At 33.5% G+C, this 25820-nt stretch overlaps 1 protein-coding gene across 1 annotated transcript in view; it reads left to right on the plus strand.

Moving 5' to 3' along the window:
* Positions 1 to 486: 486 nt before the first annotated feature.
* The window catches only part of LOC117322238, a 48240-nt gene continuing 22906 nt past the window's right edge, over positions 487 to 25820 (plus strand). Inside the window, exon 1 of the mRNA XM_033877040.1 lies at positions 487 to 2592. Within this exon, the coding sequence (XP_033732931.1) occupies positions 2118 to 2592 (475 nt within the window). The 5' untranslated portion in view covers positions 487 to 2117. The remainder of the gene's footprint in view (positions 2593 to 25820) is intronic.

Raw genomic sequence — 25820 nt, forward strand, 5'->3', positions numbered from 1 at the left:
ATATTTTGTTGTTATGATGACATTTAATATTTCCCTAAATCCGGATTTTTAAATCCCTAGGTTAAACACTTCTATTGACATAAGGCATTTAAATCCCCGATGGATGTGTCATCGGACAAGTATCATGTCCCTTCAACTTTAAACTTCCACAACAACATGTCATTTCCTACTGGTAGGGAGAGAATTAGATGACATTTTGTAGTTATTTCATTCAATACTATATGAATGTACTTGTTCTATGTTTGTTTTAATTCGTCTTTCGAATTCATAATATTGTTTACAAAACATATGCATATTCAAACGCAAAGAGATCCTGTGAGTGTTTACACGGGCTCAGACCAGCAGCATCGTGTGTTTATATAAATCATATTGTGGAGCTATCTTTATACAGTGGGGTGGCAAGAGGTAATAAAAAGGTCGCACTTATGAATATATAAACGATTCCATTGTCGATGTATAGCCATGTGCATTCTTGTGTCAATAATAATTTGCTCTTTGTAAGTTTTACCGACAGAAACGCCTTACACAAGGGAGTATGGTCCACTCCAATAACAGCCAAAATATGTGTATCCGCTCGGGTGTATCCGTCATAAAAGAGGGCGTGTGTTAAGTGCTGAGAACGGCAACTATTTGACGGCATGAGAAGATTGACATACACCCGGATGGCAGAAGAGAGTAGCTTGAGTTCCAATGGGAATGTTGGAGGATCAACAGCGACAATGAATGCACGTGTTTTACCTGCTGTCACGTTGATGTATTCTGCAGTGACGTATGCAGCTAGGATATGGGATTTCACGTGGTTATACTAATACCACAGTAATACAATATGGACTCAGGATAGCTATTGATGTACTTTAAAGAACAATTAGTTAGTTTACTAGAGAATGATTTGTTCTTCGTACCGGACTACACCTAGTCAGCAGTGATTACGACTGTTTTCATTGAAGCAAAAAGAAAAAAATATATATAATTAGAGAAGTATAAACATCACTGCCATTTTCAACATGATTTTAAGAAAGTATTATTTTTACTTTGGTGATATTTGCTCTTCCGAAGGATTAACCAGCTATACCTCACAATAACCTTCATATGAAATGAAACAAGTGTTATTTACGAGGAAAACCCCTCGGAGGAAAACAAATTACGCTTTCTGAGGATTTTATTGAACGATTGATGTTTTGTTGCCTTAACATTCATCTGGATATCAGGAATGTACTAATACATCACAATTCTCCAAAACTCATGAGATTAATGTAATGTTACATCAGAGATGCTGATACAGTATTATAGGTAATATCGTTAATAAAAGAAGTGGTGACTGACAACAATGTCCAGGGAGAATATATTTCATTTTTAAAGGATGTCAATTGTCTTAAAGGCACGTGAATGTGACAGGAAAGGGATATTTCTCAGCACCATAGATGAAGTGGAGATGAACTGATGTTACTCATCACGAGACAACAGAAACAATTTACGTCAAAACGTGTTCAGTTACAACACTACCTCATGTTCAACTGTGGACGGTAATGATAATGTACGGGGTATTGTCTGTCATCCCAAAAAATATATAACTGTTAATATGATTCTATTATAAACATAGTGCTCGATTTGTTTGGTGTTTATGCAGTGGAAAACAACACAAGTACGTATTTATTTATTACATTCACACACAACATTCCTATAGAAGATAACAATATCACAAATGATATTGTAATAGAAGAATTGAAAAATATTCACACACAAAAAGTGAATATGCTTTTGAGATTTCATAACAAAGCAATAATCGACAATCTTGTGCAACAGTGTCATGATACAAGCAACAAAAGAACAAGGTCCCTGCAGACAGACGTCTTGGTGTCATGATCTTTCTTGAGGAAGGTGATATAAAAACTAAGCCTCTGGAATTACAGATCAGTAAATAATGCTAGGCCAGCGAATCACTCTTTTCAAAACGATCTGAGAAAATAAATGACAAAAGTTGTAGTTATGGTAGACTACAACCAATTTTTCTCAGTTTTATTTGAGTAAAAATGACATTAACTTGGCGATAGAATTAATTTTGTTAATAAAGAACCTAAAAGGGGCTGAAAAGTCCTCGGATTCGTCCCAGATCTGATATGAAGTTTGTAACACAATACGGAGTGTTTTCTTACGTTATATACTACCTGATTCTGACTCTGATAATTCTACCGTGTGCAAATTCATGTATACTTTTACTAAATGGATGGACACCCTTATCTGTATATGAGAGGACAGAGATGGCAGATGCGGTTGCGTCCGGGTATGTCTTAAGGGCGTATAAGGACATCAGGACAGACGCACATACATATAGTGCTGAGGTAAAGATATTGCAGATTTATAAAGGTGTCGATAACATTCGGGAAGTAACAGCGAATGGAAGCATGGGAAATATATATAATATCAGCAATTTCGGTGATAAGAAAATGTGCTATGCTGATATCGACGAAAACGAAAGTTATATTTTCTTTTTGACTGTATATAAAGGACGTTTATCTGCTCAATATGATGATATTTTCGGTGCTGCTGTTGATTTCACGGAGGAAAACGAGGATGAAGTTATACAACAGTTAGGTAAGTAACATCACTTTCACATTTCTCACGTGCCCACGTGCTGGTCATATGGTTAATTTAAAACAGGTATCATTATGTATATATAATTTCACAGATATGCCATAGTTTATTCATTAATCATGTGTGTAAGTTTGGATATCAAACAATTTTATCAGCGCAGTGTATACATTGCTGTTAGATTACATTTTGTAATCCGATCATGTTAAATATATTTGGCCTAAAATCATTTAAATTTCCGGATATATTCGTTGGAATGCTGCTCAATTTGCAGTTTTTCTACATACACCGTTTCCTATTAGTTTGACTTTTTTTGCTTTTTTTTTCGCAAATAAATTGTCTAAAAATAAATAAACATGGTGTAATTGGTTAAAATTAAAGAGATTTTCAAACCTTTACTCGAATTAACAACAACGAAGATTCTATCAATATGATATTCTCCAGGTTTTAAACAACCGGTTTTAAATTATATCCTCTTCTTTCGAAAACATGGCGCATAGGAACATATAAATCCAGAAACCAGAAATAACTAGCCAGCAAAGATATCGTTTTTTTGTTTTTAAGTTCTTCAATTTCAGTTTTCAAGTATGTTCGCTCTGAATATTTGCGTTTTTTTTAAACGATGTGACTCAAGCGTTATCTGATTTTCGGTGCAGAGATACAATCTGCTCTTTTTACATTACTATCTGTGTGATATCTGTTTAGCTTGGAAAATGCCATTTGTATAATTAAGTTACCTGGTATGTGGGCTGTTTTACTATGTGAAGGTTTCAATAGCAAAATCCTTAACTTTGATTTCCTCTAATCAGTTAATTAATTAAATAAATAAGGAACTGACAACAAGCGTACGCCAGTCTGATTACTCTGTAATGATTTCAGTCCGCTATAATTCTAATAATTAGATAGAAACATATGATACCTGTATATATCATGCACGTGATTTCGATACCATTGATATCAGAGAAAGAAAACATAAATAATAAGTCTCAGGTCATTATGATGTAAACTGTTTGGAGATTGATATCGAAATCATAATATCATACTTTCCTGTAGTTTGTATGCTTAGTTATATGAAATGATGTTTAAATAATCTCTTGTTCTGAGCACGTGAGCACGTGTTTAACTGAAATTATGACTTAACAGCAGGGTATGAACACTAGGTAGCTAAAAACACTATGTGTATAACATGACATCTGGCGTAATTGTTTGAAATATGAACCACTCCATTTCGCGTAATTAATTGATCAACCAAATAGTATTTCTGTAATAGAATTTATTACACAACAACATAAACAGCATTTTATACTTTACAAACGTCAGATGGAAAATATAACTAAGAGAATGCATGTAACGTCTTACCCTAATTCGATCAGAAGAATGTTTAGATTACAGCCATTTTCCGGATTTCCTAGCTTTTTCGGAAGTACTTTTGTAATCGTTTTCATTCATCTACTAATCCATCACATTTTATTTCATTTCTAAATATCTTTCTCAAGCGTAATCCGGTTTTGCATACCAACATTTAACGAATAACAGAAACCAAGTGTTACTGCGAACACCGGTTGGACATTAACCTGATTCACACGTAAATGAACGTATTTTTCTGGATTATGCCCACGTGTTTGTGCAGCATTACTAGGATTTACTCATCCGTTTGGTTATAAAAATGCATATTAATTATGAACTATTAGACTTGGCATGCATTTCGTGTTGCCCTGATCTTAGAGTAAAAAAAATGTTACAAGGATATCATTTTACCTTCTGCATACAAGTCGCATTTCAACAAACGTAATGTGTAAAATTCTACAATTAATATAATTACGGAGTTAAAAGAAGTTAAAGCATTTGTCCCCTAGGACTTATTTGTTAATGTTAACGAGAATATATCAAATGAACATTTATATAAAAAAGAAATGCCACACCCATGCTACAGATGTTAGGATATATATAAATCTTTTCTCACTGGCAAAATTAAATCCCTCCACTCATACGAAAAAGAAAAAAAAAGTGAAAATCAATTCTAATGAATAACATTAACATATATTTATCAAAATAAATTTGATATATGTTATCTTAAGATATATTTATATTTAAACTATTACTAACTCCAGCCGCAAACAGTACAACTAAAAATAAACCACATATAGATAGCACATAGATAACTCTACTCCTACACATAGCACTATCATAAATCACACATTCATTCCAACCACAAAACACCAACATTAACACAGTTCATTTCATCCACAAAGAATGTATGCATTGGAAACTAGGTCATGTGATATTTATTGACAAATTAAGTAGATTATATTTTCTGATTCGTTATACTGATAATTCGTACTTGCATTATGAGAACAATTCAATGTATTCTTTATCAGTTAACTTTCATCTTTTCATTCCTTCAATATTATCATACTACAAGGTAATACAAAATATCCATGTTGTTTAAAAAATACTGTCAGTGATATAATTCGAAATACGAAACACAATAAATAAACTATTTTACACAGATTAATTCGAAGTGTGATATGACATTATGTGATATCCCGATATATAAGTGTTAGACACACATACGCAACTTCTATTTATCTGAGTATAATAACAACTAGTCCAATAAATACCAATATTTCAAGTAATATCTAAAATACCATTCATACGGTTATATACCTGAATTAACCCTATTTTCACGATTTATATCAATATTAATAAATTTCAGAAAAGCAAATTGTATCTGAAAGATGAATATAATACATGATCATCTCACCACACTGATAGCCTCGTTCACACGACATATTATAAACTGTTTTAGTTTTTATTTCTCGTCTGTGTACTACACATACTGAATTGACTCTGTGTAAATAGCCACTCCACCCCTTAAGAGAATTAAATCACCATCGACATACGATAAGGCAAAGGTAGGCTAGGTCACCGCCGTCATATCCCCTCGCTTATATAACCCAGACAATGGTTCGTGTAATGTACCCGACACCAGAGATTGACGTATGCATTGACTCGTACTGTTCCCAGTTTTACAAAATTATGAATGGTACTGACTTTATAACATGCAATACTTCGTAATTACATTATCTGTTTTAATTCATTAGGTTAATTTGCCTTAACATCTTGTCAAATTTGTGTAGATTTTTAACGTATAATTAGGTCAAATGAAACATAAATCAATTTAGGTAATTAGCATTGCCAGCGCTCTCTCTCTAATTTTGAATGTGGCATTTATAGCAGTAATCAGTCCGTAGCGGGTGATCCCGAGACGCGTTACACCGCTGCAATGCTCGTGTATGTACTCTTAGTGGTGGCGGTTCCTAAAAACCATTACATCTAGAAATATTTGCACATGTGTTGTTGTTATAATTGCTATTATAAGGAGCAAAAATAAGTTTCGGTATATATTTTTAAATAAGCATTTGTTACATGTTAGCAATATTTATACTGGTGGAATACTAAAACTATATTCGACTTTCCTTGTGGTTTTTCACTAATTCAGAACTCCTTTTATCAAGCACTGTTCTAATGTTATCGTTATGGTGTATAAGATACCATTAAACGTCTTATCCGCCGTGAGGCTATACCCCAAGTGTTCCCCACATTGCTGGTGGTAGGTTTAATATAGATAAACATTTAGTATATAAATTATACAATCAATTAACTTGTTATAAATCAATCTGAGAAGAAAGGTTACTTGGTCGCCGGTGGTAAAGAAAAGACAGCGATGTGTGTATATCATACAGTTAATTGAAATCAATATTATTCTGATTTCTCAGAGTAGATAAATCAATCTTCGAATAGGTACTCCACGCATATCAGAGACAGTATTATATTACATGATGTACTTATACATGACCCCCCATTGTTTGGTGTCTGTAATTAGTATACTACAACTACTTCAATATCTCAACAGGACTGAGCCCCAGCTTTGGAACGCTTAATTAATAAGAAACTAATTTAAACTAAAATTTATCCATTCCGACGAAATAAGACAAAATACATACTTGTGACGTATTTACGTTTTGTATTCCAGAACATTTATATTCAAGATTTCATTGGAATATTGAATATCAGCGATAAAAATACCTATCTGAAGGGTTAACCTACCTCCATTATAAAAGTTGAACCTCTGTTTCGAATTGCATTTGCGTATTTGTTAATTTACTAAAAAGATGCATGAATATTGTAAACGAAAACGTTATTTCCAGTTAACTTTCCTAGCTTGTTAATTATGTCCAAGATTGAATTCTGAAATATGATCCCTCTTTATACAATATTCAAACTGCGTGTGGTATTTAAAATATGACTCAACTTTAATGTTGATAAATATGTGACGAATGTTTACCTACACCGGCCACCCTAACATTTTTTGTTCTACAGAGTCTCATATAAAGGCCCGTAAAAATGTTCAAATTGAAAAATAATATCGGCAAATGAAATATAAAACGTACGACGAACACTCAAACAATAAGCGATATTTAAAGAAAAACATGATAAAGTTAATATATTTATGTATGACAATATCAGCAAACAAGAACAAAATGTTGAACCGCAAATTATTGCAAGTATCATAACAGTGACATATTAAATCAAACATAACATGATATAAAGGGTAAAATCAGGAGTTCAGATGCGGAATTGTGATGGAGTTTCAATTTTCTTGAGTGTAAAACGGCGATATTTCTACACGACTTCTACCTACTATGTTCGTGCCGAGGTTAAAACGTATGACTAAATGGCGTTTCTAATATGGCTTCTGTGACTTCGTGTCTAATTAAGCAAAGGCGAAGTTAGCACGGCGTGTAAACGTCTTTTCGTGATATGTACTAATCATGTAGAATCACTTAAAACAAGACCTTGTTCTAACACACGGAAAGGAAAGGAATATCCTTAAACGTAAAGGGCAAATGCATGGCATCTTAATAGTTCAAAGGTCAGTCACCTAGCTGTACTACAAAGCTTTTGTGTTTATGTTCTTAGGCGTTGCTTATGACCTATCTGAATTTTTACTCGTTCTCGAATATCGAAATTGAGAATTTGGTGAATTTCCCACAGGGTTTTATCTCTGTCATATCTTTATCATTATGGTATCATTTTCCTTTTCGTAGTCAAATGGAAAATAAAAAGATATTGTGTACTGATCAGTGATTGTAAGGTGTTTCGGATAATGTGATGGCTACAGAATACAGTGAATGTAAGTGATCTAGGCAAATGTGATAGCTACAGTATTAGTCAGTGTAAGTGGTTTCGGATAATGTGATAGCTACAGTATTGAGTCAATGTAAGTGATTTCAGAAAATGTGATAGCTACAGTATTGAGTCAATGTAAGTGATTTCGGATAATGTGATAGCTACAGTATTGAGTCAATGTAAGTGGTTTCGGATAATGTGAAAGCTACAGTATTGAGTCAATGTAAGTGATTTCGGATAATGTGATAGCTACAGTATTGAGTCAATGTAAGTGATTTCGGATAATGTGATAGCTACAGTATTGAGTTAATGTAAGTGGTTTCGGATAATGTGATAGCTACAGTATTGAGTCAATGTACATGTAAGTGATTTCGGATAATGTGATAGCTACAGTATTGAGTTAATGTAAGTGGTTTCGGATAATGTGATAGCTACAGTATTGAGTCAATGTACATGTAAGTGATTTCGGGTAATGTGATAGCTACAGTATATAGTCAAAGTGAGTGATTTCGGATAATGGAATATCTACAGAATACAGTGAATGTGAGTGGTTTCGGATAATTAAATAGCTACAGAATAAAAGTGAATTTTTTGGGGGGGGGGGGGGGGGGAATTGTTTGAATTGCATGAAATCTAGTCCACGATTTTTATAATGTTTCAAAAGAATTTTCCTTATTGACTTTGATAGGAAATATCCCAAATAATGTAAAAAAAATATCATATTAAATATTGCACAAATTCCTAAATCCATTGTTATAAATACATACATGATAATTAATTGGTATGGATGACTCAACTTTCATTGATTATGTTTGGTGTGACTTATTGGTACCAGGCTATTTTTCACCTATAAAAAATGTCCCATTTTGAAGTCATTCTTATATTTTGAGTGGACAATAATCATTTATGTTTCGTCAGAACATTTTTTTTCGTCTGAATTCTTTCACTACCATTATGACTACTCTCAAGTTTTTACTAATATAGTTTTAAAAAAAAATCTTCGGTGAAAGAGCTGGCCTTTGTTAGATTAAGTTTAATAATTAACAGTTTTTCTTTACGAGGAAGAACTGTAATGACATTTGTCACTAAGCAAACATCGTTATTTTAAAAGCCATCGGTAAATATGATTTTCATTCTTACTTATGGATAACATCATTCACCCCCAGAGAAGAACATCTCAACCTACCGCACTTGGCACAGAACTACATATAAAAGGGAAAATCTTTACTATACACCTCTCTCAGAGTTGATCATTTGCATTGCTTCAACAAAAATATATCTCCACAGACGAACGACATATTATCAACTAAAATCCAATTCTACATGAACAATGGAATGTATAATGGGCTATTATAAATTAACACATTCAGTAATGGTAGTCGCTACTACTTGTCTCAGTTTTCAAAATCAGTAATTGGTTGCGTAAAAACTGTGCTTTATTTGATATAAAAAGCCACACAAAATAAAAGAATTTTATTTAATGAGAAACCATGCAGAGATTTTCTCCAAATTATTCTGTTACACAATAGAAAAAGGCTTCAGGCAGACAATGTTGAGTTAGGTAGGCGGGCACATTGTTACCATGTATATCTTTAATTGTAGGTTGTATTGTGAATATCGTAACAGTTCACATGCTTCTTAAATATCTTAACATAGTTCATGGACATCAGCTAACATCGCTGATTTCCAAAATCGGTACCAGTCATAATGTCGTCATATGTGTCCGACACATTTCGATGAGAAACTTGATTGTTGTCTTATTTGTGGGTTTGTATTTGAGGGTTGTATTTTTGTGGGTTATATTTTGTTGGTTGTATTTTTGTTGGTTGTATTTTTTTGGGTTGTATTTTTGGGCTGTACTTATGGGTTATATTTTGTTGGTTGTATATTTGTTGGTTGTATTTTTGTGGGTTGTATTTGTGTGTTATATTTTGTGGGTTGCATTTTTGGGTTGTGTTTGTGGGTTATATTTTTGTGGGTTGTAATTATGGGTTATATTTCTGTGGGTTGTATATTTGTGGACTGTATTTGTGGGTTATACTTTTGTGGGTTGTATAAATCATTTCATGTCTTCTTCCACTCTTCACTGTTTTTTGTCTGTTGGCTATGTTTAAATAACAGTGATGTTACATGAATTCACAAGTCTATAAAGTCTAAGAAATACTATTTTCGGAGCTAAATACGATATATAACAACATATTTATATACATGTATTAAGAGTTTGAAATAAAACGAAAATCTTAAATTCTGAAACATTCAGTTTAAACAAAAATATACTAGGTAACGCTTTGGGTGGGACAGTTGTTGCATATGGTATGCTAATAATCAAGTATTCGGAAAATGTCATTCATTATTCGTCTTGAATTGACAAGTACAGTACTTCACATACAGCCACACAGAAATCTTACTCCCATTTCATATTTATACTATGATACATAATCTTGGGTTTGTGAGATAAAATACTGCGAATACTTCTGGAGTGGATGCAACATGTGTCAGATAGCACGTAGAAATCTGTATCAAGGTTCAAGGTTTTTCTGAAATGTGATTACTGTAGGGAGTCCCGAGTGAGTAAGTGAATATTTGTGTTATGAGGGTATAACAATTATCTAAAATATGACAATATAAGTATCACATTATAAAAAGTTCAGTCATGAAAATGTATTATGCAAATTATAAATATGTGTATATATAATAGGTATGAATATGTAGATATTAACTTCACGTGTACGTCGACACCTTGTTTATATAAGTTAGTGGTTGCTATATTTGTAGCAAGTTATTCGAATCTCGCACTTGATGATTATAATGATGGTAATGAGTGGTTGAAAATTTTGCCATTCACCTAGCCGACGGGGGTTCGATTCCCTTATCGAACGTAATTAATTATGGCTTCATCTTTGTAATCGCCTTGATCATCCCTTTAAAACTCCTACAAAATTCCATGCGCGGTTTCAGCAAGAGCGTTGTTAAAATAACTCGTTTCTTTTTTCGCCGTAAAATCAGATTAATTAAACGTTGGATGTGTACAAGGATTCATATGAATTTTATATGACTAAGATTAAAATTTTAAACTCTATGATTTCTGACACGAACAAAACATGGCAACATACGAATACAAGCAACCCTAACTACGTTTAATCGTCGGGATATAACGAATCTCTATATCAACAAGTGTCACATCGAAATGGTCTTACATTATGGCGGATATAAATTACAAACTGCTTTGGAGGTGATTTTAAAAAAGTTTTAAATAATAAAAATCTCCAAAGTAAACACTTAATGTCTCGACAGATCATAAATACAGAGACCGACAACACACAAAGTGTGAAAGGGTATCATTTATTAGTCCCGAAGAAGAAGCCTAATGTAACACCGAAGGAACTTGTCTTTATAAATGTTATGTATGAAGAGATAGCGAGGGACAATATTTCACAATGTAAAATCAATACTCTATTGTAAATTAAATGTTTCATCATATTATACAATAATAAACGTTATAAATTACAGGTTACAATTTACACGTATACATTTTTTATTTTGTCCTGCCGTATGTGTATATCCCCCATCATGGTTCGTTTGAAACCCTGAGACATTTTAAATACTTTCGCATTAAACATACGTATAACTAAAGGTAGGTTGATTAAGAATTTCCCAACAGAAAAAAGATATGAGTAAAAAAAGGGAGATTGAAGAACAATGCACATTGTTTTCCTTCATCTTCAAATTGTTTGCTATCACTTGTCACATTGGGATTCAAATACTATACAGGTAGATTCTAGTGCAGACAGTATCTTAGCGTTAGATGCAAAAACATTTTGCAGCTTCTTGACAGGGCCAGACAAGGTCAACTTGTAATGTACGACCGTTTAACGGAGAATGTATGATACGTGTAGATATTTAAATCATCTATTTATCTGATGAACTTAGTGACTCCTGGTACAACACTTTTTATCCCAGTATCATTCATATGTTGATTCATGTAAATCAATTATGTAGATGTATGAATATCTCTGTCATCTTCGAAACTTAATATTCATAACTATATCCCAAAATTTTTATCAAATGCAATGTATTATATAGACCTATGTGATGATTTTTCATGGAGCTTTAAAGCGTCAAATTATATCTGACATTGCTTTTTTTAGCAATCATATATCTTACATTTTAAACCATAAATACAAACAAGATTTTTTTTATTTCTTATCTCTTTAGTTAAAATCTTTTATGTACGTCGATTTGGTTAAAAAAAAATTGGCTGCGACAGATCGTGGAATTAAAAAATGAAATGTTTCCTGTAGCAACACTGACACGAAATCACAGAATTTATCGATGATTGGACAAACCACTTTGTTAAATCTCCATATTGACGAATTCATTCAGATGGAACAGAGATAGCTTTCGTACAAATGATGATTTACTGGACCAATTGACGCCGAGGGTTATGGTGAGGTTGTAGAAGGCAGAATTCTACAGAACATCCAACCAGACATTCACAGCTAAGGCAAGCTGTCATGAACCTAGCCAAACTGGAGATGTTACTTGCGGTTATATCTCGTGTCGACGAATGCCAGTACTCATAGCTTACCATAGGTGATATTAACACTAGGTAAAATGTTAACTTTACCGGTGAAAGGTCAATATTTCACGGGGAAAATCTTAATTTTACCAATGAAAAGTCAATATTACATTAGAGAAATATCACTTTTACTGTTGGAAATATGAACTGAACAGATTTAAGAAAAATATCTTATTGGGAAACTAGACATTTTATTTTATTTATTTCATATTTGTATAGTAAGTCATTTAAGACATCAGTAATACGTTTTGAAAGTGCAATAAATGACATCACGCTGGCATGATTGATAAAGGTTTAGTAGTAACTTATTTCATGTTTGTGGAGGAGATATATTGACGAATTGTATATTTACACTGTCGTTTTATTTTTATAGAATATATGATGGTGATATCACATTCTGATATATGATAAAGTATCATTGAAATGTATTTTAACGTAAACTGATCGCTAATTCATTGTTTATGATATCCAATGTAAATTTACTACCTGATTGCAGTATACTAGGTGTTTCCATGATTATGTCTTCATTGTGCGTACATCTGATATATTTCAAATTCTAGTCTTTACACGTGCCACCAGGGAAGGTATTTTGGATGTGTAATAACACTTTTTGTGACATTATAAATAGATTACGTCACGTAAAATGTTGTTAGTGAAATGAAAATCATAGCGTCAATGTCGAGATTGACCTGTCTATCATAAAATAAATTTGGATGTTTTCGCTTATTTTACCATAAGATCTTACACTAGTGTAACAGTGTATCAATCAACAATTTCGTAAGATAAAGTTTCGTGATATATAAAAAAAAAATGAATGTTTAATAAACTCAGTATTACACTGACTCTTACTCCATAAACACACATACATGTACATGTATACTGAAACTTGTCGCAGCTATATGCGGTGACTTGAAGGTTATGTCAATGCTTGGCTTCCATACAAACCTTGTAAATCAATCGACTAAAACACTATATCAATTTATTCCCAGACAGTAGTAAAACTCTGACATGGGAATACCGATAAATTTATCGTTACATTTCCCTGACTATCCAACTCGATGGAATTCCCAGGAGCGTATAGGCAATAAATCACGTGTTAATCGTGACCGATCTATTGCAGAGTTATCGGGTGGTGTCGTCAGCGACATTGATAAGGTCCTAACATGGAATATCTGTAAACCTTTTTAACAAATAATTACATCTTATTCATCAAACTAGCATCAAATAACACAATTACCAAATACTAAATGAAACCAATTCTATTGATATGAATTTATGACATTTTTTATAATGGCAAATGTTAATTCATTATTTCAGTAAAACGTTTCTTTCCTTGAATTGCTATAAAGAAAGAAAGATTAAAATGTAAAATACTATCACAAACTGTCGTAAAGCTAGCGGGCTCTATATTTGGCTTGTAGGAGGGATCGATGTTATCAAAATAAATTTACGGAGAACAAGTTAGGTCCTTGTATCATAGGAGATTGAATGCAAACCACTCAAATAAATCTATATAAACCAAAATCACCACCCTCTGGACTATAAAACGGTCCCAAATTGACAGGTATAGGCCGGTCTATGGGGCAAGTCATTGCCACTGGGGGCCGAGTCTGTAATTTCTTCTTCACTGCGGAGCTATCATTATCGGTATCTTTTGTGCGGGACTGTCATTAATGGGGGTTGAGCGATTTAGCACAGATTGCAGGAATGTCTATCTGGTTTCTATTCATGTGAATAAAAGTTCAAACTTGACGATAAAAAATTCTATGTTTTCGAATTAAGGTTCAACACCGCCCCTAGAAGATGGAATTCGACTTTCTGTCCACACATGCAACCACATAATTGACAGGGGAGGCGCTGTCTTGTGTCAAAACTTATAATCAGTGACAAATAACAGTTAATGAACCCGACCTCCATGATCTTAAGAAGCATTTTTTTACGTGGGGCAAATCTGTAAAGTAAATATAAGCTTATACATCAAGCCTACAGCAAACATAAGATTTAAAAACCGAAATAAAAAAAAAAGATTTCAAATGAACAAAACTTGGTTTGTGGTGTTTCTAAAGTTATTCAGCAGGCTCTCCTTAGTTTGTGTAATGAACAAGTACAAGACCCTTCTCTTCATGGCAATCTATGCATTTATACGGATTTCAGTTTTTCAAGGATTACAATAAATTTAAGTAAACACCAAAGTTAAGTTACGTGCAAAAAACCAGTAAAATAAATGCGAATTTGAATGGGTGAACTTCTTAAATAGGAAAACATAAAATAGACACTGGGGTAGTTTAACTAGGAGAGGTTTCCGTATTTGAATTGTATTTTTGAAGCGTTCTGGTTTTAATTTGAGTGTTCAAAACGAAAACCAATGTTGCTCTTCTGCATGTAAATAAACATACTTTTGGCGATTCTAGTGTGATAAAAGAACCAGAACGAAAACCCTATAAATTCTCATTAGCCCCCGGAAAAAGCACCCATTCATTAGGATTTTTTTTAACAATTTAGAAATGTATATCAAAATCCCCATCGTAAAGCCAAGAGAATAATACAATATTTAAACCATAGCGTCGACTTAAACATTTGCAGGATATATCTGAAAGGTTTGAATGGGCAAGGACGAAATAGAAATTGACAATATTCATTTTGTGAGGTTAAAATGGAAGGTCTTTGATAGACGGATAGGTCGAGTGGTTGTTGTTTTATTCTTTTAGAACATTCTGAACAGCCAGTCGGAGATTCCGATATATGGGCTTAACCTGTCTTGTGTTATCATTTCAAATTCAAATAACCATTCTCAAATATTTGCACATATTTGTTTTCCTATTTCAACAGGACACTTCTCACCTGAAAGGATGGGGGTTCGCTCACGTTTGAAGAATTAGCTCAATATTGACAGAACCAACAGATCATGCTTTCGTTTACACAATGCAGACAAGCGATTATGAGTCAAGTAAATTAAGTATTGAAAATGGAGCATGCTCGTCAATGTATTAGGGAGAAGTTATTTCTTTAAACTAGTCTTTACGGAGCCACTTTGATAAATACAAGTTAAGTAGCTGTCGGGGTTATTGTCCAAAGTTCCACTAATAGACTGTCGACATGTTCATTTGGCTGAATAGGTGAGCAGCATAAACACTTCCACATCAAAACCTTTTTTATATGTCTTGTCAAATAAATATCTTTAAACTGATTCTCAAACATGGTTAGGTTTATAGAAATATATAAGTGTAACTGTACTACATGTACTTAAAATATCTTTTTAAAGGAAAAACAATTCTAATCAATATAAAATTTTAAGAATAACAATATCAATATATACGTCTACATGGTTAATCGATTGACGTAAATATGAAGAATCATTTTACGAATAAAACTTATGATATTTACTCATTGAATCTCTTACAAATAATCTAAACTCTACGATGAAATTGTGTTCGGATAAGGATATTCAGATATGTCACGACAAGAAGTTGTAAAGAACAAACAAGATTTAAAAAAAAAATATGTTTTCGTTTTTATGAAATGTAATATCAGCCACATAGCTAATGCATCACGGATAACAAATGAAAAATACATAACTGTTAAATTTCACGCTTACGGATTCATATTTCTTTACTCTGGAATATACACCGAAAGTTACCCCCTACTGGCCGTCCACAATGGTCCGCTGACGTTTGGCTCTGACGGAATTAATCATGCTCTCGTGCAACAATGCGATGTCTTTATCTACAATGCTCACGATGATATATTGCAAAAATATACAAAGTCGGTTGCGATGCAACTGAAACCTTGGTGTTCGTCAATGTAGGATGTTCTAAGGTTTATATCAAGCGATAGCTGAATAACAGTTTGACAATTTAACTATACACCACAGTGATCTGGCTTCTGGATCATATGTCATGTTGTTTATGTACTCTTCTCTAATTTTATATTATCAAGGTAGATTTATTCCGAGGATACCCGAACAAAAGGCGTCTGTAGAAGTAAGACAAGCCATTGTATATCTGTGATAGGTATTTGTAGGATATGATCAACCCATTATTAGACCAGGTATATTATATCTATGTATACTCTTTAATGATATATCTGGAGAAATAAAAGATATTCACGATTGACATTTATAATTTACCCCAGCTAAATTGTCAGGTTTTTGTCTGGTCAATAGGATGTGACGTTGTCAGGTTTTCTGTCTTGTCAATAGGATGTGACATTGTCTGGTCAATAGGATGTGACATTGTCTGGTTAATAGAATGTGACATTGTCTGGTCAATAGGATGTGACATTGTCTGGTCAATAGGATGTGACGTTGTCTGGTCAATAGGATGTGACGTTGTCAGGTTTTCTGTCTGGTCAATAGGATGTGACATTGTCAATCAATCTGTCTGGTCAATAGGATGTGACATTGTCTGGTCAATAGGATGTGACATTGTCTGGTCAATAGGATGTGACGTTGTCAGGTTTTCTGTCTGGTCAATAGGATGTGACATTGTCTGGTCAATAGGATGTGACATTGTCTGGTCAATAGGATGTGACATTGTCTGGTCAATAGGATGTGACATTGTCTGGTCAATAGGATGTGACGTTGTCAGGTTTTCTGTCTGGTTAATAGGATGTGACATTGTCTGGTCAATAGGATGTGACATTGTCTGGTTAATAGGATGTGACATTGTCAATCTTTCTGTCTGGTCAATAGGATGTGACATTGTCAGTAAACGATGTGAAACTGGGGTCAAGAGTACCAGTATCACAGAATATTAACAATAAGAATAAATGGGATGTTGAAATCCCGGAACACACATACAATTTATCATGTCTTCATTTTATATAATTTGTAAAAAAAAATCCTTCACCAATATGTTTGCGGTATTAGGCATTTGTTGTAATATTCAAAACGTGTATACCATATGGAAAATAATAACGGGCCTTCTAAAGTTTTTTTTTAAACACCGCTGATTTCCACCGGAAAATTTGGTGCTTACCACAAAACGCTGTCACGTGTTTACGTTTGAACCAATCAACGTCAGTTTTAAATTATATAACATAATGATATATTCTATAGCAATACGCCAATGACATTGGAGTTTAAAATACTACAGTAAAACATGATTGTACTGAGTTGGTTTCTATTACGTTTAAGTCTATATATTATACCGAACTATGGCAGTTGGTTATGAGAGGGTAGGAAGGGTGACTGAATTACCTCAATCATACTTCTTGTAATAGTGAAGTCATATTCATACATGGCTGTCGACATACCTCGTATGTTAAAATTATTCTTTACTATACAGATAGTGCTTGAAACGTACATGTTTTATGCAAGAAAACAGTGTATCATGATAAGTTTCATAAGGATTTTATTTAGATAAGGTTGTCAAATTTATCATCAAGTTTCATATCCAGCAAATCTGGTGGATATGATATCTTGAAAAAATATTCCAAGAATGCAAACAAGATTATACAAATATCGAACACTGAGCGCATATTGAATATATGACTTCACTATGACAATGACGATATACGGATACGAGATCATAAGATATTAAACTATTTGATATAGTCATAAAAGATAAGGGCTTTCTTGTCTACATTGGATTCGGGTTTGACACTGGGTATCATTTTAACATTAACTCGATGGCAGTAAATCTCCCCATAAGTCCTCACTCTAGTTATGAATGACTTGGTTACGTTGACATACCAATGTATCATTGACGCAATTTACAAGCAGGCGATGAGAAATGGTCATTCTTGTAAATCATTTAAATTATTTGATGTTTTTGGTACCAAGGTCGACTAAAAAGGGAAATAATATAATAATTCTAAAGAAAAAATAGCTGTAAGTTTATATAAATATTCCAACTGTCGTTTTTCATCAAAGGAGGTAAAACTCTACGTAAATCCTAAAGCTTTGTCATTCCGGTAGAGATTAACAATGACTTCTTATCTTTCACCTAAATGGATAAAGAGTTAGAAAGGATCAATCAGACGATGGGTGGTATTCTAGCGACAAATCATGTCATGCTTTTTAAAGTCAACAGTAATCAAACATTCTCTTGAATCCTTCGTCGAGTAATTGAACACCCAGAAGCGAAGACAGCTAGTTTTGTTGAAGTCATATTTGGTATATCAGTGATTCAAGTAAGAAATCAAGTGATACATACCTAGATACTATCAGATATACGACGATTGCTTACTGTATGATTGATGACCGGAGCAAGGTCATTTGTCAAAGGGCGTTGTGAGTGAGTGACCATCCTTTATGTATCAGTAAAATCGGAAAAATTAAGAATTAAAAAAAAAAAATTGTCAAAGGGCAAATTTCTCATGTCGTCCCACCTTGTTGACCGTTTTCCTCAGTTGCCGTATTCGATGTTTCACTTTTTTGAAAATGTATTGTGTTTATCGACTTTGGGATTGGGATTCAGAGCCTTGTATCGAGATTACTTCTATTTTCTCCTATGTTTTCAATAGTAGATCGTTAAACTTTAACAGCGAACTTCATATCAAATATAAATGAACCAATAGCATTCTACCAAGAAGTATTAACTCTGAAATATAAGATATTTTCAGCATTTCCAAAATTTCTGTCTGATTGTCGAGAAAGCAACAATGATAAAATATAATGTAAATGTCTTTTTAACTACATTAATTTAATCTTCGGTCAAACTGTACCAAAATTATATTCCGTAATTCAGTTGTTGCCATTTATGATCAATTAACATATCAAAACGCATATATGAAGATGTCTTATAGACGGTGTATTTGCAAGAACTTATTCAAGTTAATGAAATGAATACCTTTTAAATTACGTGAACCAATAAATTAATTCTAGCACTTTATGATGAATGTTAATCTAAAAAAAAGGAGTTCTACTTTGACCTTCTATGACGTTTGTTGGTAGAGGCCTGACGCCAGTTGGTGAAATACCAAACTGGACTTGCACTTTTATCGATGAGATTTATGATAAGGGGAAAGTTAATTATCCTTCGTATTTTCTAACTAGTTTAATTCACTGAGATGTGTCTGTAGCGAAGGATCGTATTACCGCTCGACGCACTCATCACTCAACCAAGCTTTGATGTATTCATGCGCTCACAGTTGGACAACAGGAAACCACTGCGCGCGTGTACGGATGAGTAAATAGGCTCTTTAAGAATTTTAACAGGTAAAAATACAAACTGTGTTTGGAATTCAAAATCATATTCAAACAATCATGTTTATCTTTATAAAAATTATCTTATAACAGAAGTGATACCTAAATACTTAATATCTTTCGGCATCAGAGAGTTTGAATAGAAATTTAAATTTATAGTCCTCATACTGATTTCTAAAGAATAACATTCAGCAGTGAATAAAACGCTTAATGATGATTAATAGGTTTGAGTATGTAACCTCTCTACCAGGGCAACATAAAAGTAAACTCTTTGATAGAAATCAGGAACGATGAATGTAGTCTCATGACGGTTAAACTTTCCTTACACGCCGGAATTGTTAATGATAAAATTTGAATTTAAATATGAGCACTATATGCACTGCCAAATATTTATGGTGATAATTGAAATATAATCGTGGGTGCCTACATTCCCTACACTGGATGTTACTTTGTTGGGAAACATTAACTTTTAAAGTCGTGGGAAAGTGTAGATCATTTTTGCATACATACATATGTAATCATACATAACATTTTGTCAGCAGTTCTTCTGTTTTAAATAATGTCGGGATTTGCTTTATGAAGTGCCAGTTGAAAAGTGCAACTAAATAAGCACAATGTAACATTTTTAGTTTACTATACAAATTCTAATATGTGAAAATTTAGTGATCACGTTACATGCAGAATTCGAATTAAAACACATGTAAATGAAAATATTTAGAATCTTCATCTTCAAACGATGAAAAGTGTCTTTCCCTTAATTCAAATCTAAGCAAATAATTGATAATAGCTTACAGTATTTATTGTTTTTATAGTATTATTAATCAGTGGAGATTGAAGAGGCCAAAAATAATTTTAAAAAAAACTAATAATTTATTTGGTCTTTTAGTTGTATCATCAGATAGTCTAACGAAACAAACGACATTTCCTACTTAAGAACTCTTCTTTATTGAAGGTAAGAAGAGTTAGAAAAAAGTGCACCAATCATTTTAGGCGTTACATTTACGTATAAAAGGGGCGATTCTTTACAAATATTTTCTTTTGAGCCAGAGCCGACTCACCATATTAAGTCGACGCTGACAAATTCGTGTTTAACTTGTATTTCAGTATTACAACACACCCTTTATGTCATTTCATCCTCTCGTTGCAATACTATCTTTCACTTGGTTGCATATTTATAGGGGGATGAACGATGTATAATGCCATTTCTCGTGTATATGTTAACCGTTGAATATTTCAATGCTGCTCTTAAATGTATTTCTCTCAAATGAAATACTCACAAAACGTATTCCGTTGGTTCATTTTAGCGTTTGCTGTTTGGGTGTAAAATTGTTTTCTAACCCTTTGTAAAGAAGTTAATAGATACGTCTAAGGTATTCAAAAGGTTTGAATGACTGCTTGATGTAAAATGAATATTATTGTAAGCAGAAGAAAATGAAATGTTAGACCCTAAATACGAAGCAAGGTTTATAGATGAAAGAAGAAAAAAACACGTTGTTAAAGACGGAAAAATGAACAAATATGATGTGTTTTGGCAGACAGGAGAAACAAGGAACCAGACGGAAATATTGACAAACGATAAGAATGGACAGAAAAAATGTATTTCGAAAGACTATTATGAATACAGGTGACAAAATAAAGAAACAAGATATTGTGACTCAGCTAGTGGCAAGAAACAGGAATATATAACGTTATGGTCAGACTAGAATACAAAATGAAATTGAAGATTGCATTCAATGATATTGGCATTTAATAAAATAATATAATTCTAAGGACTTATTGTGTTAATGGAATCTGAATTTTTTTATATTGTTCAGTTGAATTCGAATTCGCACAATTTGACACAGAAATGTTTATTGTGTAGCAGGCAAGAACGGATGTCATTCATATGAAAACGTTTAACTGTTCACATAGTAAATTGAGTCAAGACTATCAAAGTTCGTCGAGGTAATATCCGAATACTACTGACATGATCAAACATACATGGCTCAAAAGGCGGTATGAAAGGAGGTCTAACAAGTCTTCATAGCAATATGACGCAACCTGATACTGAAGTGGTTGAAGGACAAATGTTGATTGTCTGATGCCACGCCTTATTTGTACAATGTATCTCATTGACATAGTATAAGCTTAAGGTGATCTGTTTCGTCCCACATAGATGCGCACTTTCGGGGCGTCTTATATACAGAGGTAACAGGCGTTATAAGGCATTGTCGTAGATTTTATGTCGATTTAATAATATGACACATAAGATGGCTTGGTTTCTGGTCGTAATTACATATTACACGTAGATTTACTCGGTTTCCGGTAAATGACCACCATCGTCAATTCTCATGAGGATGTATTTCTTTCCTATTATAGTTCTTAAACAGATAAACTTAAACTAGTATGCTTTGTGATATATTATAGATTTCAATTTTTCCAATTCGTTTAATCTTTTAGCAATCTTGATTTCAGCAATTTGTACACATAGATAAACAACAAGGCCAGTCGATGATATGTTTTATTTTAGATGTGTTTTGTGTTTATTTTGATCATATTTATCCAAGAAGCCGCAGTTTTGTAAGGTAACCAGACTTTGGACAGAAAGTAATTTTCATAGCTGACAATAAATAAGGAGGTCATAGAGACTACTCAAAGAGGAAAAGGACCGCTTGGTACCCCGTCAAGTGGATAGAAGACATGTGACGCTTTGTCATTTAACGTTTCTTTAACGAACTCGTTCTGACAAAAATCATGAATTGATATACAGGCTGCAGTCTGAGAATGCTAATGACATTTAATACCGTAATTTTTTAACTTCATTTAGCAGTTACGCACTGGCACGTGGGTTTAGCCTGACACAACACAAAGGATAGTAGTTTCTATAAAAAATGAAATATATTAAGTTTCTTTTTTGAGTAAAGAATTGCTTTAACGAATGTGAAAAAAGAGGTGTTCAGTTTCAGTACGATTCAACCCCTAATGTGTAAAAAAAAATGCCGCAGATATTTAAGGAAATGTTCATGTACTGCTACTGTGATAACTTTGAATCTACATATTCATTTAAAGTATAACTAGAGAAATTGGACTGAATAAAATTGTCACGATAGTTTACATATTTGAGAACGAAATATCACATTTATATCTAAACTTGAATGTGTTTCAGAATTGAGGGGGAAAAGGGCAATTCGAAAAAAATAGATTTGATCATAGAGTCAGTTGAAACAGTAATGGGATGATAAAATTAGGTATTCTGAAAGCGTTTGTTTATGATTGAAAGGATATGACTTTCACAGATTTTTCCTTTTGCTTATTCAAATCTATACACAATTAAAATAAGATATTCTAGAATTAAATCATAAGCCTTTTGGCTTCATCGACGTTAGTATAAGTCAAAACCATGTAATATCACGTTCTCAAAAATGTGAAGTGGGTAATACATTTGAACCATCAGGCACACCAACGAGTATTTCACATGCTTATCTTCATTTCGCACAATAGGAATACTTCAAAATGAGTTCATGAAGTCGACCTTAACGCTTGCCATAGACTACATCAGTTTGCACCTCTCGAAACCCAGTGTTGGTAGGGTTTTCAGTCAGGAGTTGGAAAGTATCACGAAAATCGCGCTGCAAGAAACAGAGCAGAAGGGACAAATTGTAATAGCGGTCAGACGATCAGATAGTCTATCATTCAACATGCCACCTTGAATGGGTATTTCTAATAATCAGGATGATTTAGATGTCATTTCCGCGGAATTCATTTTGTTATATCACACTGGTTTCCTAGAGGGAGGCCAATTGTAATGGCCACTAAATACATTGGAGGTAAGGGTGTGTGGAATAGCCGCTGTCAGTCGGTGTTACATCCACCCTGGCGAGGGAGACCAGAGGTGTTGTAGGCTATAATTAACTGACTTTAAATGACAGTGTCCAGCTGGGCTGTGTGAATGCTGTGTGCTTCATGATACCTGATTTAATGCAGGTAAACGCCGCCTTTAACACATTTAAATGTAATTTTATCGACAAGGCAGAGAAGTAAACTCACTGTGAAACGGAGACGACTTTCGCTGCTAATTCTCTGTTTTGTTTGACAAATTGTTATAGACTCAAGTGGTGCTACAGTATTCGATGTCGCGTTGAAGTAAGCGTGTAACCCAAACCAGAGACGTCACCTGTTAAGTCAGAGATAGCCAGAATACCACCTACAAGATATTGTCTGTTTAGTCACACCTGAAGCGAAAATAAAGCTAATTGTTATCAGGAAACATTACAGGCTAGATAATGTCGTTTTCAAAATATAATACATGTGTATGATAAACAAAAAACACATCATGTTATTGTATGCGTTTGATAATGTAATACTTTTTTTCATAATTATATACACCATAAAATAATGATACAACTGTTTCTTAACCAATATAAGATTTATGAAGACATAATTATATGTAAACGGTTACCTACTTCATTGTAGAAGTAGAAGTGGCAGTGTTCAGAATTACACTTTTGCTTGTTCTTTTAAAAATCCAATATAAAAAATGATGAAATTATTAGAATTACGGAGTAATTACACCTCCATAGCCAGATTTTGACATATTTTGGCTTATTTTGAGTTTCTTCGGTCGCCTTATAGGTACCAACACTTGAAGTCCTTAGCATCACTGACGAGCCATAGAAGAAAATCTACATGGGGCTGTTTAATTCGTTTTTGGCTCTATAGTACCTAACTCTCAATTTCTACGCAGTGTATATATACTACCTTTCACTATACATTACATTTACTGAGTACTTAGCCAATCTAATCCGTGTCTGTTGGAAGCGATGAGTTCCAAGTTGATCACGCAATTGCCTTGCAATGTGACAGGTGTCCTTCATGTTAATTTACACTCCATAGCGATAACAGCACCACACGTCGCCCGGAGAGCATAAACTCAGATAACTGACATGAAAGTGTAATTTGTTAGCAGTGTTGATCTAACAGATAGAGTGATCCCCCTCTCGACATGGCGTCCAACTGGCGATGCTCAAGAAGAGGCGAAGAGTTAGTCTGTTAAGAATAATTGTTTTGAAGAATTTTAAGTGAGGAAGAAAAACTTGTATTGAAGTTTTATATGAATCAGTGTGCTCTCATACACCATATATATTGTTATATCTTAAACAAGATCAAACAGGACAGTGAAAGCAGCATATAAACCATGTTTCTTGCGGTACATAATTAGGTTCCTTGTTAAACAATGTAGATATTGTTTAAACAACAAATTCTATTTCAACGTATCTGCGAACAACCAATGTTATAATTGTTACAATTTGATCCAAGTATACCAAAACACTTAATGATCGAGATTTAGTATCTAACAATTGAACTGTCATTGTCACTAATTTTGTAAACAAACAGTAATTATTCATCAATATTATTAGGTGGTCTGAAAAACTTATAAATCAATCAGGAGATGGTGTGTCTCCCAGTTCCAATGGTTTCCATCTGGAGCCTCGAGTAAAACAATCAATAGGTGTCGGGACAGTCATATACCACGAGGTGGTATCGTAAATCACGCTTTCGTCCACAGGGATCTCGTGCGTGAACAGGTTATTAGAGATTTCATCGCTTCACAAGGTTTCAGATAATTTATGACGTAACATAACACTAAAACAGTTTTGAAATAATGATACAGAGGCTGTCTACAAGTCCTTTGCTGTTCCTTCTCACTTGGGTAGGTTTGCTATTGTCACGTCATGCTATCCTATAAACGTTTCCTGACGGGAACTCCAAGGCATCACATTACTTGTTTTAATGTCATAACGAATGTAAATACTGATTAAGTAATATTACAAATTTCTTCGTGCCTGAACATTAATGTACACATCATATAATATCCATATAATGGAGTCGGGAGGGGGGCGGGGGCCGATGTTACATCATATATTAACTCTTTATCCCTGTGAAGCGATGAGATCTTTAATAAATGTATGTATGTGTGTAAGTCTGTATTTAGGTAACACCAAATTTTGTCAGAGCTTTAGCGGCTTCATCTCCTGAGGGACTTTAATCGAACTTCAAACAATTATAAAGGATCATAATGTCTCGGACAATTTCAGTGTTGTTGGGAAAAGCTCAAGGTCAACATTACATTTGTTTTTAAGAACATTAAATATCAGCATTGTAGCCGTTTCATTCCTTGAAAGATTTTCATCAAACTTCGCACACCAATTATCATAATATCTTGGACAAGTATCAGTTTCAGCGTTGGTGAGTCAAAGTTACCATTGCTATTTTTTAGAAAAGTATTGTCAGTGCGGTAAAGAATTTATTCCCTGAAGGATTTGGATCAAATTT

This window comes from Pecten maximus, chromosome 2, assembly GCF_902652985.1.
Source record: "Pecten maximus chromosome 2, xPecMax1.1, whole genome shotgun sequence".
Classification (NCBI taxonomy): Eukaryota; Metazoa; Mollusca; class Bivalvia; order Pectinida; family Pectinidae; genus Pecten; species Pecten maximus.